We start from the raw sequence: 19,447 nt of genomic DNA, 5'->3' as shown, positions 1-19,447 counted from the left end.
ATGGGCTGCTGCCGGGGTCCAGCCCCGGTGGATCTAGGGTAATTCGAAGCGGGGACGGCGTGGTGAGGAAAAACTTACTTATGTAGAAATGTAAAAGAGAGATTAGGAAAAAATAGTGTAGTGGGAAATTTAGTGGAGAAAAGAGGCTGAATAACTTGGTTTACGCGGAAAAATAATAAAGTTCCAAGACAAGGAACTTGCGCCGTCTACATTAGGCCACCGGCGCCCAGTTGAATAGCGGAGGTGCCCCACCTTAGGCTCCCTCTCGCGTGGATCCTAAAAGCCAGGGCAAGTAAGTAGACTCGGAGAGCCTCCATGCCCCAGATGGGAATTCAGCCTGAAAAGGAGGTGGGAGAGGGAGAAAGAGAGAGAGAGAGAGACTCGACCCACGGGGAGCCAGATTTCCAAGAAACCAGTTCGAGAAGCTGGTTAGAAAAACTGGTCCATCCTTTATTGTTCGAAAAGCTTTTTATACTTTTTGGTTGTATATAGAGATCAATGGATAATACAAAATTATATAGTGTCAGCAGCCCTGACTCTTATCGAGACCAGGCTTTCTCTCTGCATACCTAGTTGTAGACATAAGTCTTAGGTGATTTACATCATCTTCCAGCCTGAAGGCAGATTAAGATTTTATGGCCCTTTTCTGATAAGGGTAATAGTGTTGTTCTTCCCAAAGTCTGGTGCCACTCTCTGAAAGCACTAAATAAAGTTACATTCTTACATAGCAAGGATACAACAATTTATAACAAGAAAAAAAGAGTACAGTGGTTTATAACAAAGAGAAAATTCATTAACTCAAAAGTCTAGTATTGCTAACATCAAAACTACTATATTCCTATTTCTGCATCCCGATTACATTGATTAATATCCTCCCAGGTGCCTGAAAGATAAAGGATATGGAGGCCTGGCAGCAAACATTAACTCAACAAACTCTTCACCAAACTAATTCTTAACTCTAAAAGGCTCTATATCTTTAAGATGTTTTAAGCTTCGTGCCTGTCATGGTTGGGGGCTGTAAACAATCCACAAGGTGTAAAGTCCAGGCAGACCTGTCAGATAAGTTAGAAAGCCATCAAAGGGGTTTAAACCGAGACATTCTTTTTATATGCAGGAGACGGTTAACTGGAGCTCTGAATTGACTCTTTCCAGAGAAAAGGTGATAATGTCGGAAGAGTATAGTATAGCAGACAGAAAACGGACAGATTTTGGTTTCGCAATAAACGCTGAGACAGAGGACCCCTCGAGACCTGACTCGCCTTGCCCATCAGGCCTCTCCGCATGACCTTGTCATGGGTGGGATCTCCTGTGCTGGCTCCCGGCAGGTTGCCATGCCCTCCTCCAGGGGATCTTTACAACCCAGGGATCTAACCCAGGCCTCCTGCATTGCAGGCGGATTTTTACTGTCTGAGCCACCAGGGTTGTCTGATGAGGCCTGACAAACAGTTGAGGAAAGAAGAAAAGTGAAAGGCAAGGGAGAAGGGAAAGATAAACCCAACGGAAGGCAGAGTTTCAGAGAACAGCAAGGAGACATAAGAAGGCCTTTTTCAAGGGACAATGCAAAGAAATAGAGCAAAACAGTAGAATGGGAAAGACTAGAGAGTTCTTCCAAAAAATTGGAGATATCATGGGAACATTTCATGAGAAGACGAGCACAATAAAGGACAGAGGCAGTGAGGAGCTAAGAGAAACAGAAATAATTAAGAAAAGGTGGCAAGAATACACAGAAACACTATATAAGAAAGGTCTTTGTGACCTAGACAGCCATAATGCTGCGGTCACTCCCCTAGAGCCAAACATCCTGGAGTGTGAAGTTAAGTGGGCCTTAGGAAGCATTGCTATAAACAAAGCTAGTGGAGGTGATGGAGTTCCAGCTGAGCTATTTCAAATCCTAAAAGATGATGCTGTGAAAGTGCTGCTCTTAAGATGTCAGCAGATTTGGAAAACTCAGATCCGGAAGAGGTCAGTTTTCACTCCAATCTCAAGAAAGGCAATGCCAAAGAATGTTCCAACTACCATATAATTGTGTTCATTTCACACGCTAGCAAGGTTTGCTCAAAATCCTTCAGTTTAGGCTTTAGCAGTACATGAACCAAGAACATCCATTGTCTGAGGTGGGTTTCAAAAAGGCAGAGGAACCAGAGGTCAAATTGCCAACATTTTTGGATTGTGAAGAAAGCAAGGGAGTTCCAGAAAAAAATCTACTTTTGCTTCATTGACTATGTTAAAGGCTTTGACTGTGTGGATCACAGAAAACCGTGGAACATTCTGAAAGAGATGAGAGTGCCCGACCACCTTAACTGTCTCCTGAGTAACCCATATACGGGTCACAGAGCAAATTTAGAATTGGGCCTGGAACAACTGACTGGCTCCAAATTGAGAAAGGAGTGAGACATGGCTTTATATTGTCACCCTGCGTATTTAACTTTTTGCAGAGTACAACATGTGAAATGCTGGCCCGGATGAATGGCAAGCTGGAATCAAGACTGCCAAGAGAAATATCAACAGCTTCAGATATGCAGAGGACACCACTCTAATGCAGAAAGGGGAGATGAACTAAAGAGCCTCTTGATGAAGTGAAAGAGGAGAATGAATGAAACACCTGGCTTGAAATACAGCAAGCAACAAACTAGAATCAAGGCATCTGGGCCCGTCACTTCATGGAAAATAAAATCAGAAAAAGCAGAAACTGTGACAGATTTTATTTTCTTGGTTTCCAAAGTCACTGGGGATGGGTACTACAGCCATGAAATTAAGACACTTGCTCCTTGGAAGAAAAGCTCTGACAAACCTAGACAGGATATTAAAAAGCAGACACATCACGTTTCCAACAGAGTTCCATGTATTTACCGCTATGGTCTTTCAGTAGTCATGTGTGGATGGGAGAGTTGGACCATAAAGAAGGTTGAGCGCGGCAGAATCAATGCTTTCCTACTGAGGTGCCGGAGAAGACTCTTGAGAGATCTTCAGACAGCAAGGAGATCAAACCAGTCAATCCTAGAGGAAACCAACCCTGAATATTCACTGGAAGGACTGATGCTGAAGCTCCAATACTTTGGCCACCTGATGGGAAGAGCCAACTCACTGCAAAAGACCCTGATGCCGAGAAAGACTGAAGGCAAGAGAAGACAGCAGCAGAGGATGAGTTGGTTTGATAGCGTCACCAAATCAGTGGACATGAATTTGAGCAAACACTGGGAGATAGTGGAAGACAGAGGAGCCTGGCAAGCTGCATCCATGGGGTTGCAAAGCGAGGGACACCACCGAGTGACTCCACACGGACAATTTCCTCTCCCCACCCCCAACTCCATTAAAGCCACTCAGCAGCCAAATGACCCAGGAATCGGGGATGGCCTTGCTGGGCAGACTAACATGGAGCCTGTGTGTCCCTTGGCAAGGGCCTCCCTCCCAGGCTAGGACTCCAGCTGCAAAGACAGGGCCCGTGGCAAAACCCGTATCGGAGCTCCTCTGGGCTGACTTGTGAACTTTAGGGTCAGCTTAGGACCATGATTTCAGGTAGGGGTCAAGATTGCATGTGCTCAGCCCTGCCTCCCTGCCAGACTTGGGCAAGTGATTTCAGCCCAGCCTTAGTTTCCATTGCTGTAAAATGGGCATGAACATAATAGAACATTGGTGCTTCCCCAATTCTGCAACCAAAGCTAGTGCTGTAGTCACCTCGTTCTAGTCTCAGCCCTGCAAACAGGAAGTTTGTGAGTTTTCCCTCTAAGATTTCAATTGGAAAAAATAATGCATATTCTTCTGAATTTATGCTTTAAAAAATATGTATATATATAATTGTCTGTGCCAGGTCTTAGTCGTGGCAGGCTGAATCTTTGTTGTGACACATGGAACCTTATTTGTTGCCTGTGGGCTCTAGTTTCCTGATCAGGGCCAAATCAGGCCCCCCTGCATTGGGAGAGTGCAGTCTTACCCACTGGATCCCTAGGAAAGTCCCAATCTTCTTTTTTTTCTTCTGTTTTTCGGCTGTGCCTTGCAGAATGTGGGATGTTAGTTCCCTGACACCAGATCTAACCCATGTCCCTTTGCAGTTTAAGTGAGGTGCCTTAACCACCAGACCACCAGGGAAGTCCCAACCTTTATTTTTTAAAGACTCACTTTATTTTGGTTTGCACACACCCAGCAAAGATAGTCCAGAAACGTTGCATAGACGCATTTTCCATTTCCCCCACTGTGCTCATCTTTCATCTTAAGGTGCATGTGTTGGAATGTATGAACCAGCGCTGACTGATAACAGGGCTAACTGAAGCCCATGCATTATCCCATCTCCTCAGTTTCCCCCACTGCCCTTTTTCTGCCCCTGGATCCTCACAGGACCCTGAGTCCCGATGCTTCTGTGGCTCCCCTGGGTCAGGCAGCTTCTCAGGCTTTCCTGGTGGTGATGACCTTGGGAGCTGAGAGTCAGGTGATCTGCAGGGTGGTCCTCGGGCGGAATTGGCCTGGTGTTGTTCTCGTGGCTGGACTGGGCTTTGGCGAGGAGGACGGGGGAGGGCAAGTGCCTTTCTCACGACACACGTGTGTCCAGGACACAGGCCAGTGGCCTGACTCACCCTGTGATCTGGGTAGGGTGGTGTCCGTCAGGTGTCTCCACCATAAAACCGCCTCCTTCCTCTCTTCCACCTGTGCCTTCTGGAAAGAGGTGACGATTTACAGCCCACACCAAAGCCATGGGACCCGAACACCATCCTCTTGAGGGCCAGATATCTGTGTATGTTATTTGATATTCCTCCGCCTGGGAGATTTTTCTCCTCTCTTTCATTTATTATTTTAGTCAGTCATGTGTTCATATTCCTGTGAACTCATGGACAGTTATTTCACACCTGATGATATTATTTCACACCTGATGATAGTTATTTTGTCACTCAAACAGTTCCCACTTTGGGTCTTTATTTTCCACAAGCTTCCTTCCACTAAAGCATTTGGGAACATTCTTTGTAGTCATGTAGAAACCATATGCTTATAAGGGGCTCTGTTAAGGAAGGCCACCATCAAACTCCATTTTAGGAGCAGGGAGCACACACAGGGAGAGCTTTCTTTCCTTTTTATTGGTCATCTCTCCTGGTGATGGGATATTAGTTTCTAGACCAGGGACTGAATCCAGGCCTTGGGAGCCTGGAATCCAAACCACTAAGTCATCAGAGAACTCTTCGAGGACTTAATTTTGAGAAGCAGAGGAATCTCTGGGGAGGGGCTCCCAGGGCTGGGTACTGTAGGATGAATAGGAGCTTGGGGGATGGAGGTGGCAGGGCCAGGTGACACAGATCTGCCCCGAGTCTGCTCATCCAAGTGTGAGTCCAGCCCTGCACTTTCTTCCGGAAGGGACTGGGAGCCAGGACAGAGTGTCCCTCGTCTCAGCCTTGGTTTCCTCGTGGAACCAGTGTCATCCGAAGATGAAGCGGTAATGAGTTGAGAGAAGCCAGGAGATGAGAGGAGAAAACTGGAGGCAGGGAGCCCGGATGAGGGTCCTTCGATGCTGCCAGCGGAGAAGAGGGCTGGGGATGCAGGGGGACGGTGCCTGCTGGAACCTCAGAGGTCTTGAGGAACATTCTAGAGCACGGAAGGCTGGCTGTGGACGTCAGTGAATGTCCATCTTTGTAGGGCAGGCCTCAGATGCTATGGGAGGTGCCCCAGTAACGCTCCAAACACTCGAGAGTCCAGTTTCCCCCGAACCGGCATGCTTCCATTTCGAGTCCAAAGACCCAAGAGGAAAGTGACTTTCTCAGAGCAGTGTCAGCAAGATGGAGGTGCCGCAACCCGACTCGCGGGCCATCCCTGGCTCTAGGCGGCCTTGGGCCAGGGCTGCTACTGCCCACTCTCTCAGGACTGCCCTGCCTTGGGCCCCTTAGGGTACCCCATCCTCCCTCCGACGGTGTTGCCATGTGGTCGTGTCCGGACTGGCCAGGACCGGAAGCCTCAAACCGGGAATCGGAGCTGGAGTCGGCCCAGTCCTGGTTGTGGCCTAAAAGACATCACCAGAGGGAGTCAGAGGCTGAGGGATCCTGGCTCCGCCCCCAGCCCCACCAGACTCTAGGGCCCTTCCCAGCTCACTCAACCCTCCCTCCGCCTCCACATTCCACTCCCCGGTGCCCAGACCTTCGCAGGCAGGCCACCTCCCCAGACCCGGATCCAGCCCCAGCTCCCGGCCCCTCCGAGCTTTCTTCTCCCTCTAGACGCCCCCTTCGTACCTGCCGGCCTTCTGGGACCTCATTTCTTCAGACACTTGCGGGTGATGGACACAACCCGAGTCGTCACCACACCCCCGAAAAAGGAGAGGAACACGTCGAAGAAGCTGGAGGCGTAATCCTTCGCTGAACCTTCACTCTTTCTTCTGGAATAGAAATCGGGGCACTCAGGCTGCGGCTTCCTGGGCTCCAGGAGATCTGCGCTTTGCCCTTAAGAATCTCCACTCCTCCCCCAAGTCGCTGGGCAGGAGAGTGAGCAGAGGCCACCCCAGGGTTGTGTGACAGATAGGACGAGGCTGGGGCTTAAACTTAGTCCCCTGAGCATCGGGGTTTTTCTGAGCCGAGGGGACTCGGGAGTCGAGGGGTGGAGTGAAAGGGGCGTGTCCGGGGCGTGGTCTCGCACCTTAATTTCTTGGAAAGGTCTTCCACTTGTTGGTTCAAGTTCGCCAACTCTCCTGTTTGAGGGATGGGGCACAGATTCAGGGGCCTCGTCCACACAGTGATCTCGCTAAAGCACCTGACACCCAGCCAGGACATCTCCTGACTTAGCGCCGTGTTCATTCATCCCCAGCTGGGAAACCCGGCTCCCGGCTCCCCCACCCCAAATGGAATCTGGCCCCCTTTCGTCTCGCCTGATCACAACCCAGGGACCCTCCCTCCGGGCTCTCAACACCTGGCCTGTCGCTGCCCCCCCTAGCCCCTCGGCGGAACCCTGGTCATCTGCTTTTCTCACCCTGAAGCTCCTCCACTTGTGCCTGCTCCTTCTTCAGAGAGTCCCTCAGGGTCACCTGGGTCAGAGAGGAGGGTCAGAACCTGGACTCCTGAGCCTGGGTGCTGGACCCAGATGCCCCAGTGCATCAGAGGCACTCAGATGCACACACCCTTCATTTCCCAGTCAGCCCTCCTCCTGACCCTCAGTCTTCTACCTTGAAGAATGGGCACAACCTCCCACCCTCCCCGGGACCCCCGTAAGAGTGTGATCTTCTAAATGGGAGTTTTGAAGGCCCCCCAGAAGAGAATGTGGAGGTTCCCCATGCCCAGACTCTAGGAGAAGTTTCCAGATCCCCTGGGCTGTAGCCCAATAAGGTTAAGAGTTCCTTCTATAACCAGAAACAAGGGGCTGGGTTTGGGAAGTGAGAGTGATGATTTCAAAGCCTAAGTTAGATGTCCATGAGAGTTTCAAGGTCTTCCATTTTAGAACATAAGTGAAAATTTCAAAGGTTCTCAGGATGCAGTGCAAAGAGCTGAGGAGGTCCTGTTCCCAGCCCCTAGAGGGGATTTCTGCTCCCCAAGATTGGCCCAAGGGGCATTTCTAGGTCCCCCCATTCAAGCGCCAGAGGTTAGAGATCCTTCATACCCTAAAGGGATACTGATGCACATAATTGGAGTTATAAGGCTTCTCACCTGCCAACATACATCAGCACCCCGCAGACACTTTGGAGGTTCCCAAACCCAGGTGGTGATAAAAAGGACACAGTTTCCAGGTCTATCTTGATCTCCCCCAAGACCCTGGGAGAGACCTCCAAGTCTGGGGCTCTCTCGAGGGGCTCAATGGCTTACCACAGTCTGTCTGCACGTGGCAGCTCCGGCTTCCTTCTCGTGTAAGACTTCCTGGGGCTGGTCTAGCTGGCGCTGCAGGTGTTGGTTGAGCTCCTGACACTCCTTCTGTGCTTGGAGGCCGTCCACGCAGGCCTTGCTGTTGGCCCTGACAGCGAAGTAGAGGAGGGGCACAAGCAGCCCCACCACCGCCAGGAGCAGCAGGAGGCCCAGCCACAGCGGCAGCTTGCGGCCACACAGCGCTGACTCCCTCGAGTCCTCTTCTTCGTCTATGGGCATCAGGAACTCACTCACGTCCATCTCGGTCTCCATGGGCACTGGTCTGCAGTGAATAGAAGTAGCGCCAAATTCAACTGCTGGAACCTGTATGGGCTAGGACTGCCCCCTGATTAGCATAATAGCGGTGGCGGCCAATGAGAAGCTCCAGGAGGCCTGGAGTGACTTGGAGACTCTTGAAGGGAGCCTGTGCAGCCAGGGGAAGCCCAGGCTTTCGGGTTCGGTTTCGGTTTCGGTTTCCTTGTTCTGGGAAGAAAACGGGCGGGTTGCTTTTGCCAAATTCTGGCCTTGGACTTTCTGGGTTGTCTGCTGGCCAGTACGATCCTGTGAGAGGGGAGTGGGGCTCCTGGGACACCCCATGTCAGGTCCTTGCCCTTCTCCTACATGTTTCTGAGCGTGACCATCGCAGTTACTGAGCAGCCGGTGCACGCCAGCTCTGTGTTCGTCTGTATCACAAAGGGAAGAGGCAGAGGACTTTTTGGGGGGCCCAAGTCCCCAGCTGGGAGAAATGAAAGCTGAGGCGTGAGTGGTGACTGGGGCGGTGTTGTTTCTGACTGTGGCGACTGGGTTTAGAATTCAGGGATCTCCTGGTGACCTTGAGGGGTTCACTTAGCGTCTCTGTCCCCTGCCGAGCGGACCATCAGGAGGGTGTCAGAGGACCGACCAGAGCCTGCAGGGAGGGGAGAAGCGCTGGACCTCCCAACACGACTCAGACTGCAGTGGTCCTACACGGCCACCAGGGGACGCACCAGACAACCGACAGCCACCCAGGCCCCTGTCCTGGCTCCAGGCAGGAACTTGCTCTCTCTGCCAGCGTCTGTCTCTTCCACCCCCGGACTCCACATAAACCCTCTGAACTGTAACTGACCATGACCCTAAGCGGCTTTCCCAGGGCAGAGTCCTCCCCCATATCTTCTGTTTTAGCTGCTTTATGAAGTATGGAGATAGTAGTATCTAATACCCCTTCCTGAGGTGTTTTCACAGGTGTCAAAATGCCACCCCCTTTCCTGCTACCCAAGCCACTCACACCAGATGGAAGATGTTAACCACATGAGGATCACGACATGTACCCCCAGACCTACTGGGGGAAAAGGATGATAGTGTCAACCCCTGTGACCTCACCATCAGTCACTCAGAGAATCGTCCCCTCCCCTGGGTCCACTCGCCCCTCCCCTGGGCCTTGAGAATGCTTTTCAGAAACCTCTGGAGGGGTCAGGATTCTCTGGGGGCATAAGCGACTTGCCTCCTTGCAGGGTCCTGCAATGAACCTTTCTCTGCTACAAACTCCACAATCTGTGTATCTGTCTTCACTGTGCGTCAGGGACATGGACCTCAGTTAACGGAAGCTCGGTTTCCTCGACTGCAACTTGGGACCATCACAGGAGCGGCCTTGTCAGGAGGGGCAATGAGGAGTTCTGAGTAAAGCACTTTGCATCCAGGAGGCACTCGGTGCCCAGGTGGCTGGGCATGTGACTCAGGGCAGATGGACTGGGGGGAAATGTGGAAATCAGGTGCAGGAGTGAGGAGCACATTTTGAGGAAAGAAGATCAGGTCCATTTGTGACACTCAGAACCCAAAGGACCTGGGTGGAGTGTGTCTAGGGAGAGACCTCCAAAGGGGCTGGGACCCTGGACTGACATTCCAGGGAACTCAGGCCGCACTGATCTCCCTTCCAAAGGATCAAGGGATCCAGATCATCCTATGGGGGACTGGCCTATTTGACATTTCCTGTTGCAGGAAGTGACTTCTAGAAGGCAGCTGTGCACTTGTCCAGTGGCTCCTTTCAGCACAGCCCGACCACTACCCAGATTCTGTTGGCTCAGCCATTTGCAGGGTTTGCGGTCAGCTAGAGATGAGGCTACGTGGGGCCAAAGCCAGGGATCCTGGTGTTCAGGATGACACCCCTCTGCCTAGTTACGCTGCTCACAGCAAAGACCTGCTTCCAACAACTCAAGAGCTGACTCTACACGTGGACGTCACCAGATAGTCTATCTGAAATCAGATTATGTTCTTTGCCCCTAAAGATGGAGAAGCTCTATACAGTGAGGAAAAATAAGACCTGGAGCTGACTGTGGCTGAGATCATGACTCCTTCTGGCCAAATTCAGGCTTAAGTTAAAGGAAGTAGTGGGAAACCACTAGGCCATTCAGGTATGACCTAAATCCAATCCCTTACAGTGGAGGTGACTGATACAGTCAAAGGATTGGATCTGGTAGACAGAGCGCCTGAAGAACTATGGAGGGAGGTTTATAACACCGCACAGGGGTCAGTGACCCAAAACGTTCCAAAGCCAAAAAAGTACCTGAAGGCAAAGTGGCTGTCTGTGCTTAGTGACTCAGTGGTGTCCGACTCTTTGCCACCCCCTGGACCGTAGCCCACCAGGCTGCTCTGTCCATGGGGATTCTCCAGGCAAGAATACTGGAGTGGGTTGCCATGCCCTCCTCCAGGGGATCTTTACAACCCAGGGATCTAACCCAGGTCCCCTGGATTCCAGGCAGATTGTACTGTCTGAGCCACCAGGGTTGTCTGATGAGGCCTCACAAACAGTTGAGGAAAGAAGAAAAGTGAAAGGCAAGGGAAAAGGGGAAGATAAACCCAACGGAAAGCAGCGTTTCAGAGAACAGCAAGGAGACATAAGAAGACCTCTTTCAAGGAACAATGCAAAGAAATAGAGAAAAACAGTAGAATGGAAAGACTAGAGAGTTCTTCCAAAAAATTGGAGATATCATGGGAACATTTCACGAGAAGACAAGCGCAATAAAGGACAGATGCAGTGAGGAGCAAGGAGACACAGAAATAATTAAGAAAGGCGGCAAGAATACACAGAAACACTATATAAGAAAGGTCTTTGTGACCTAGATAGCCATAATGCTGCGGTCACTCACTAGAGCCAAAACATCCTGGAGTGTGACGTTAAGTGGGCCTTAGGAAGCACTGCTATAAACAAAGCTAGTGGAGGTGATGGAGTTCTAGCTGAGCTATTTCAAATCCTAAAAGATGATGCTGTGAAAGTGCTGCTCTCGAGATGTCAGCAGATGTGGAAAACTCAGATCCGGAAGAAGTCAGTTTTCACCCTAATCTCACGAAAGGCATTGCCAAAGAATGTTCAAACTACCATTTAATTGTGTTTATTTCACACGCTAGAAAGGTTTGCTCAAAATCCTTCAGGTTAGGCTTTAGCAGTACATGAACCAAGAACATCCATTGTCTGAGGTGGGTTTCAAAAAGGCAGAGGAACCAGAGGTCAAATTACCAACATTTTTGGATTGTGAAGAAAGCAAGGGAGTTCCAGAAAAAAATCTACTTTTGCTTCATTGACTCTGCTAAAGGCTTTGACTGTGTGGATCACAGAAAACTGTGGAACACTCTGAAGGAGATGAGAGTGCCCGACCACATTATCTGTCTCCTGAGAAACCCATATACGGGTCACAGAGCAAACTAAAAATTGGGATTGGAAAAACTGACTGGCTCCAATTTGAGAAAGGAGTGAAACATGGCTTTATATTGTCACCCTGCGTATTTCACTTTTTGCAGAGTACAACATGCGAAATGCTGGCCTGGATGAACGGCAAGCTGGAATCAAGACTGCCAAGAGAAAAATCAACAGCTTCAGATATGCAGAGGACACCACTTTAATGCAGAAAGGGGAGATGAACTAAGAGCCTCTTGATGAAGTGAAAGAGGAGAATGAAAAACCTGGCTTGAAATACAGCAAGCAACAAACTACAATCAAGGCATCTGGTCCCGTCACTTCATGGAAAATAAAATCAGAAAAAGCAGAAACTGTGACAGATTTTATTTTCTTGGTTTCCAAAGTCACTGGGGATGGGTACTACAGCCATGAAATTAAACGGCACGTGCTCCTTGGAAGAAAAGCTCTGACAAACCTAGACAGGATATTAAAAAGCAGACACATCACGTTTCCAACAGAGTTCCATGTATTTACCGCTATGGTCTTTCAGTAGTCATGTGTGGATGGGAGAGTTGGACCATAAAGAAGGTTGAGTGCGGCAGAATCAATGCTTTCCTACTGAGGTGCCGGAGAAGACTCTTGGGAGATCTTTGGACAGCAAGGAGATCAAACCAGTCAATCCTAGAGGAAACCAACCCTGAATATTCACTGGAAGGACTGATGCTGAAGCTCCAATACTTTGGCCACCTGATGGGAAGAGCCAACTCACTGGAAAAGACCCTGATGCTGAGAAGGACTGAAGGCAAGAGAAGACGGCAGCAGAGGATGAGTTGGTTTGATAGCGTTACCGACTCAGTGGACATGAATTTGAGCAAACTCTTGGAGATAGTGGAAGACAGAGGAGCCTGGCATTCTGCATTCCATGAGGTTGCAAAGCGAGGGACTCCACCGAGTGACTCCACAAGGACAATATCCTCACCCCACCCCCAACTCCATTAAAGCCACGCAGCAGCCAAATGACCCAGGAATCGGGGATGGCCTTGCTGTGCAGACTGACATGCCTGTGTGTCCCCTGACGAGGGCCTCCCTCCCAGGCTAGGACTCCAGCTGCAAAGACAGGGCCCGTGGCAAAACTCATATTGGAGCTCCACTGGGCTGACTTGTGAACTTTAGGGTCAGCTGAAGACCATGATTTCAGGTAGGGGTCAAGATTGCATGTGCTCAGCCCTGCCTCCCTGCCAGACCTGGGCAAGTGATTTCAGCCCAGCCTTAGTTTCCATCGCTGTAAAATGGGCATGAACATAATAGAAGTTTGGTGCCTCCCCACATTCTGCAACAAAGCTAGTGCTGTAGTCACCTCGTTCTAGTCTCAGCCCTGCAAAAAGGAAGTTTGTGAGTTTTCCCTCTAAGATTTCAATTGGAAAACATAATGCATATTCTTCTGAATTTATGCTTTAAAAAAATATGTATATATATAATTGTCTGTGCCAGGTCTTATTCGTGGTAGGCTGAGTCTTTGTTGTGACACATGGAACCTTATCTAGTTTCCTGATCAGGGCCAAATCAGGCCCCCCTGCAGTGGGGGAGTGCAGTCTTACCCACTGGATCCCTAGGAAAGTCCCAATCTTTTTTTTCTTGTGTATTTTGGCTGTGCCTTGCAGAATGTGGGATGTTAGTTCCATGACACCAGATCTAACCCATGTCCCTTTGCAGTTTAAGTGAGGTGCCTTAACCACCAGACCAGCAGGGAAGTCCCAACCTTTGTTATTTTTTAAAGACTCACTTTATTTTGGTTTGCACACACCCAGCAAAGATACTACAGAAACACTGCATAGACTCATTTTCTATTTCCCCCACTGTGCTCATCTTTCATCTTAAGGTGCATGTGTTGGAATGTATGAACCAGTGCTGACTGATAACAGGGCTAACTGAAGCCCATGCATTATCCCATCTCCTCAGTTTCCCCCACTGCCCTTTTTCTGCCCCTGGATCCTCACAGGACCCTGAGTCCTGATGCCTCTGTGGCTCCCCTGGGTCAGGCAGCTTCTCAGGCTTTCCTGGTGGTGATGACCTTGGGAGCTGAGAGTCAGGTGATCTGCAGGGTGGTCCTCGGGCGGGATAGGCCTGGTGTTGTTCTCGTGGCTGGACTGGGCTTTGGCGAGAAGGACAGGAGAGGGCAAGTGCCTTTCTCACGACACACGTGTGTCCAGGACACGGGCCAGCGGCCTGACTCACCCTGTGATCTGGGTCATGCGGCCCTGGCTGAGGTGGTGTCCGTCAGGTGTCTCCACCATAAAGTCGCCTCCTTCCTCTCTTCCACCTGTGCCTTCTGGAAAGAGGTGATGATTTACAGCCCACACCAAAGCCATGGGACCCGCATGCCATCCTCGTGAGGGCCAGATATCTGTGTATGTTATTTGATATTCCTCCGCCTGGGAGATTTTTCTCCTCTCTTTCATTTCTTGCTTTGGTCAGTCATGTGTTCATATCCCTGTGAACTCATGGATATTTATTTTACACGTGGTGATATTTATTTTGTCACTCAAACAGTTCCCACTTTGGCTCTTTGTTATTTTCCACAAGCTTCCTTCCACTAAAGCATTCGGGAGCATTCTTTGTAGTCACGTAGAAACCATATGCTTATAAGGGGCTCTGTTAAGGAAGGCCACCATCAAACTCCATTTTAGGAGCATGGAGCACACACAGGGAGAGCTTTCTTTCCTTTTTATTGGTCATCTCTCCCGGTGATGGGATATTAGTTTCTAGACCTGGGACTGAACCCAGGCCTTGGGAGCCTGGAATCCAAACCACTAAGTCATCAGAGAACTCTTCGAGGACTTCATTTTGAGAAGCAGGGGAATCTCTGGGGAGGGGCTGCCAGGGCTGGGTACTGTAGGATGAATAGGAGCTTGGGGGATGGAGGTGGCAAGGCCAGGTGACACAGATCTGCCGCGAGTCTGCTCATCCAAGTGTGAGTCCCAGCCCTGCACTTTCTTCCGGAAGGGACTGGGAGCCAGGACAGAGTGTCCCTCGTCTCAGCCTCGGTTTCCTCGTGGAACCAGTGTCATCCGAAGATGAAGCGGTAATGAGATGAGAGAAGCCAGGAGATGAGAGGAGAAAACTGCAGGCAGGGAGCCCGGACGAGGGTCCTTCGATGCTGCCAGCGGAGAAGAGGGCTGGGGATGCAGGGGGACGGTGCCTGCTGGAACCCCAGTGGTACTGAGGAACATTCTAGAGCACGGAAGGCTGGCTGTGGACGTCAGTGGATGTCCACCTTTGTCTGCAGGGCAGGCCTCAGATACTTTGAAAGGTGCCTCAGGAACGCTCCAAACACTTGAGAGTCCAGTTTCCCCCCAAAAGGGATGTTTCCATTTCAAGTCCAAAGACCCAAGAGGAAACTGACTTTCTTAGTGCACCCTCAGTAAGATGGAGGTGCCGCAACCCGACTCGCGTGCCATCCCTGGCTCTAGGCGGCCTTGGGTCAGCCCTGCTACTGCCCACTCTTTTAGGACTGCCCTGTCTTGGGCCCCTTAGGGTACCCCGTCCTCCCTACCACCGCGTTGCCATGTGGTCGTGTTGGGACTGGCCAGGACCGGAAGCCTCAAACCGGGGAATCGGAGCTGGAGTCGGCCCAGTCCTGGTTGTGGCGTAAAAGACATCACAATAGGGAGTCAGAGGCTGACGAATCCCGGGCTCTGCCCGCACCAGACTCTAGGGCCCCTCCCAACTCACTGAGCCCTCCCTGTCTCCAGATTCTACTCCTCGGTGCCCAGACCCCTGTCCTGCAGGCAGGCCGCCTCCCCAGACCCTGACCCAGCCCCAGCTCCCAGCCCCTCCGAGCTTTCTTCTTCCTCGAGACGCCCCCTTCGTACCTGCCGGCTTTCTGGGACCTCATTTCTTCAGACACTTGCAGCTGATGCACACAACCGGGGTCGTCACCACACCGCAAGAAACGAGGAACAGGCCGAAGAAGCTAGAGGCGTAATCCTCCGCTGAGTCCTCACTCTTTCTTCTGGAATAGAAATCAGGGAACTCAGGCTGCGGCTTCCTGGGCTCCAGGAGATCTGCGCTTTGCCCTTAAGAATCTCCACTCCTCCCTGACCAAGTCGCTGGGCAGGTGAGCAGCGGCCACCCCAGGGTTGCGTGACAGATGAGACGAGGCTGGGGCTTAAACTTAGTCTCCTGAGCATTGGGGTTTTTCTGAGCCGAGGGGACTGGGGAGTCGGGGGGTGGAGTCAAAGGGGCGTGTCCGGGGCGTGGTCTCGCACCTTAATTTCTCGGAAAGGTCATCCAGTTGTTGGTTCAACTCTCCTGGTTGCCAACTCTCCTGTTTGAGCGATGGGGCACAGATTCAGGGGCCTCGTCCACACAGTGATCTCGCTAAAGCGCCTGACACCCAGCCGGGACATCTCCTGACTTAGCGCGGTGTTCATTCATCCCCAGCTGGGAAACCCGGCTCCCGGCTCCCCCACCCCAAATGGAATCTGGCCCCCCTTCCTCTCGCCTGATCACAACCCTGGTACCCTCCCTCCGGGCTCTCAACACCTGGCCTGTCGCTGCCCCACTAGCCCACTCGGCGGAACCCTGGTCATCTGCTTTTCTCACCCTGAAGCTCCTCCACTCGTGCCTGCTCCTTCTTCAGAGAGTCCCTCAGGGTCGCCTGGGTCAGAGGGGAGGGTCAGAACCTGGACTCCTGAGCCTGGGTGCTGGACCCCTCCCTGAGCCCTGGGGTCAGAGGCACTCAGATGCATACACCCTTCATTTCCCAGCCAGCCCTCCTCCTGACCCTCAGACTTCTACCTTGAAGAATGGGCACAACCTCCCACCTTCCCCGGGACCCCTGTAAGAGTGTGATCCTCTAAATGGGAGTTTTGAAGGCTCCCCAGAAGAGAATGTGGAGGTTCCCCATGCCCAGACTCTAGGAGAAGTTTCCAGATCCCCTGGGCTGTAGCCCAATAAGGTTAAGAGTTCCTTCTATAACCAGAAACAAGAGGCTGGGTTTGGGAAGTGAGAGTGATGATTTCAAAACCCAAGTTAGATGTCCACAATAGTTTCAAGGTCCTCCATATTAGAACATACATGAAAATTTCAAGGGCTCTCAGGATACAGCGGAAAGAGCTGGGGAGGACCTGTTCCCAGCCTCTAGAGGGGATTTCTGCTCCCCAAGATTTGCCCAAGTGGTGTTTCTAGATCCCCCCATTTAAGCACCAGAGTTTAAGGATCCTTCATACCCTAAACGGATACTGACGCCTGTAAATGTGAGTTTTAAAGCTCCCCCCCAACATACACCAGCACCCTGGAGAGAGTTTGCTGCTGCTGCTGCTGCTAAGTTCCTTCAGTCGTGTCCGACTCCATGCGACCCCATAGACGGCAGCCCGCCAGGCTCCCCTGTCCCTGGGATTCTCCAAGCAAGAGTACTGAAGTGGGTTGCCATTTCCTTCTCCAATGCATAAAAGTGAAAAGTGAAAGTGAAGTCGCTCAGGTGTGCCCGACTCTTAGCGACCCCATGGACTGCAGCCTACCAGGCTCCTCCTTCCATGGGGTTTTCCAGGCAAGACAACTGGAGTGGGGTGCCAGAGAGAGTTTGCAAGTTCCCAAACCTTGGTGGTGATAAAAAGGACACAGTTTCCAGATCTATCTTGATCTCCACAAGACCCTGGGAGAGACCTCCAAGTCCGGGGCCCTCTCGAGGGGCTGCAATGGCTTACCACCGTCTGTTTGCACGTGGCAGCTTCGGCTTCCTTCTCGTGTAAGACTTCCTGGGGCTGGTTTAGCTGGCGCTGCAGGTGTTGGTTGAGCTCCTGACACTCCTTCTGTGCTTGGAGGCCGTCCACGCAGGCCTTGCTGTTGGCCCTGACAGCGAAGTAGATGAGGGGCACAAGCAGCCCCCCCGCCGCCAGGAGCAGCAGGAGCCCCAGCCACAGCGGCAGCTTGCGGCCACACAGCACTGACCCACTCTCGTCTATTTCTTTGTCTGTGGGCATCATGGATTCACTCATGTCCTTTTCTTTGGTGGGCATCATGAACTCACTCATGTCCATCTCGGTGTCCGTGGGCATGGTTGTGCAGTCAATAGAAGTAGCGCCAAATTCAACTGCTGGAACCTGTATGGGCTAGGACTGCCCCCTGATTAGCATAATAGCGGTGGCGACCAATGAGAAGCTCCAGGAGGAGCCTCCGACTTGGCGATGCTTGAATGGAGCCTGTGCAGGCAGAGGGCAGGCAGGTTTTCAGTTTAGGCTTCAGTCTCCTTTTTCCTTTTCCCGGAAAAAACGGTGGGTTGCTTTTGCCACATTCTGGCCTTGGGGCTTTCTTGGTTGCATGCTGGCCAGTTCGATCCTGTGAGAGGGGAGTGGGGCTCCTGGGACACCCCATGTCAGGTCCTTGCCCTTCTCCTACGTGTTTCTGAGCGTGACCATCGCAGTTACTGAGCAGCCGGTGCACGCCAGCTCTGTGTTCGTCTGTATCACAAAGGGAAGAGGCAGAGGGCTTTTTTTTGGCCGCAAGTCCCCAGTTGCGAGAAATGAAGGCTGAGGCGTGAGTGGTGATCTGGGCGGTGTTGTGTCTGACTGAGAAGACTGGGTTTAGACTTCAGGGATCTCCAGACCTTGCTGGGGTTCACTTAGTGTCTCTGTCCCCTGCCGAGCGGACCTTAGGAGGCATATAGGGTGTCAGAGGACCGACCAGAGCCTGCAGGGAGGGGAGAGAAGAGCTGGACCTCCCAACACGACTCAGACTGCAGTGGTCCTACATGGCCACCAGGGGACGCACCAGACAACCGACAGCCACCCAGGCCCTTGTCCTGGCTCCAGGCAGGAACTTGCCCTTTCTGCCAGCGTCTGTCTCTACCACCCCCGGACTCCACAATAAACCCTCTGAAGTGTAACTGAACATGACCCTAAGCGGCCTTCCCAGGGCAGACTCCTCCCCCATATCTTCTGTTTTAGCTCCTTTATGAAGTATGGAGATAGTAGTATCTAATACCCCTTCCTGAGGTGTTTTTTTACAGATGAAAATGCCCATGCCCTATGGGGTGTCCCAGGGAACCCCACTCCCCTCTCACAGGATCTTCCTGGCCAGCATCCAACCCAGAAATGCCTAAGGCCAGAAAGATGGATGATGTTAATCCCTGTGATAAGCACCCTTTGACCTCCTCATCAGCCACTCAGAGAATTGTGAAGAAGCTGATACCAAAATCTGTGCCCAACGTCCCCTCACCCTTCTGGGAGTTCAGGAGTTTTTTGTGGGTCCTGAGCCACCAGCTTCCTTGGATGGCCCTGGAATAAAACTTTCCCTATTCCAAATTCCAAAGTGTCCCTGTGATGGGTCTCACCGTGCATTGAGCACATGGACCTGTGCTAAGGAAACCTCATTTTTTCCAAGTGTAAAGAGGGGCCAGAACAAGAGCGGCCTCGTCAGGAGGGGCCGGTGAGGAGTTCTGAGCAAAGTGCTTTGGCCTCCAGTTGTTGTTCAGTCTCTCAGCTGTGTTCAACTCTTTGTGACCCCATTGTCAACTACAAATTGGCACTTACCAGAGGCACTGTCAACTAGTGAACAACAAAAGCATTTGCCATCCACCTCTGTGGACATGGAACCCCATGCTGTTACACCTGTTGGCCTTCAACAACCCCTGAGGATTCAGGGTGGAGGGAGGCGCTCTGTGCTCCAGGGAATCTGGTGGGCAGGTCTTTAGATAGCTGGATGTTTTTAGGAACCGATTTTATGATCTCAATCCCTGCATCGCCTCATAGCTGGAGAAACACTAAATCCCTTCATGGTGACATCAGATCCTCACGACTAACAAAAACCTTTCGTAAAATGAGTGTTTCATGGGGTTGAACTCCCCCTTCACCAAAACCTTGTATATTGACTTTCCCCCACTGCTGCTTTGGAGCAATCTCTCAGAGCTATCTGAGATGCTGCCTCCCAGGCTGCCGTCCTCATTTTGCCCCAAATTTAACTTAACTCGCAACTGTCAAGTTGTACATCTTTGTTGTTGTTG

The 19,447-nt window shown here is 51.3% G+C and overlaps 1 protein-coding gene across 1 annotated transcript; it reads right to left on the bottom strand.

The window, feature by feature from the left end:
- Positions 1–4,096: 4,096 nt before the first annotated feature.
- Positions 4,097–8,898, bottom strand: LOC138440122 (bone marrow stromal antigen 2-like). The gene is made up of 5 exons (XM_069589091.1): positions 7,761–8,898; positions 6,934–6,988; positions 6,604–6,655; positions 6,204–6,346; positions 4,097–5,977 (listed from the first exon to the last, which is right to left on the bottom strand). The coding sequence occupies exons 1-4, from the start codon at positions 8,067–8,069 to the stop codon at positions 6,223–6,225; spliced, it is 540 nt and encodes a 179-aa protein (XP_069445192.1). The 5' UTR covers positions 8,070–8,898; the 3' UTR covers positions 4,097–5,977; positions 6,204–6,222.
- Positions 8,899–19,447: the final 10,549 nt, after the last annotated feature.

Source organism: Ovis canadensis, chromosome 5 (assembly GCF_042477335.2).
Source record: "Ovis canadensis isolate MfBH-ARS-UI-01 breed Bighorn chromosome 5, ARS-UI_OviCan_v2, whole genome shotgun sequence".
Classification (NCBI taxonomy): Eukaryota; Metazoa; Chordata; class Mammalia; order Artiodactyla; family Bovidae; genus Ovis; species Ovis canadensis.
The sequence above is the reverse complement of the archived record's forward strand: the minus strand, read 5'-3'. Positions and strand labels throughout refer to the sequence as shown.

What these genes read in the sequence shown, in the direction of transcription:
- LOC138440122 (XM_069589091.1), bottom strand. Translation starts at nt 8,069, where the DNA reads ATGGAGACCGAGATGGACGTGAGTGAGTTCCTGATGCCCATAGACGAA. An exon ending in CCACGTGCAGACAGACTGTG is followed by an intron (nt 6,989 to 7,760) that starts GTAAGCCATTGA and finishes TCTCTGACCCAG; the next exon opens with GTGACCCTGAGGGACTCTCT. An exon ending in GACCTTTCCAAGAAATTAAG is followed by an intron (nt 6,347 to 6,603) that starts GTGCGAGACCAC and finishes TTTCTATTCCAG; the next exon opens with AAGAAAGAGTGAAGGTTCAG.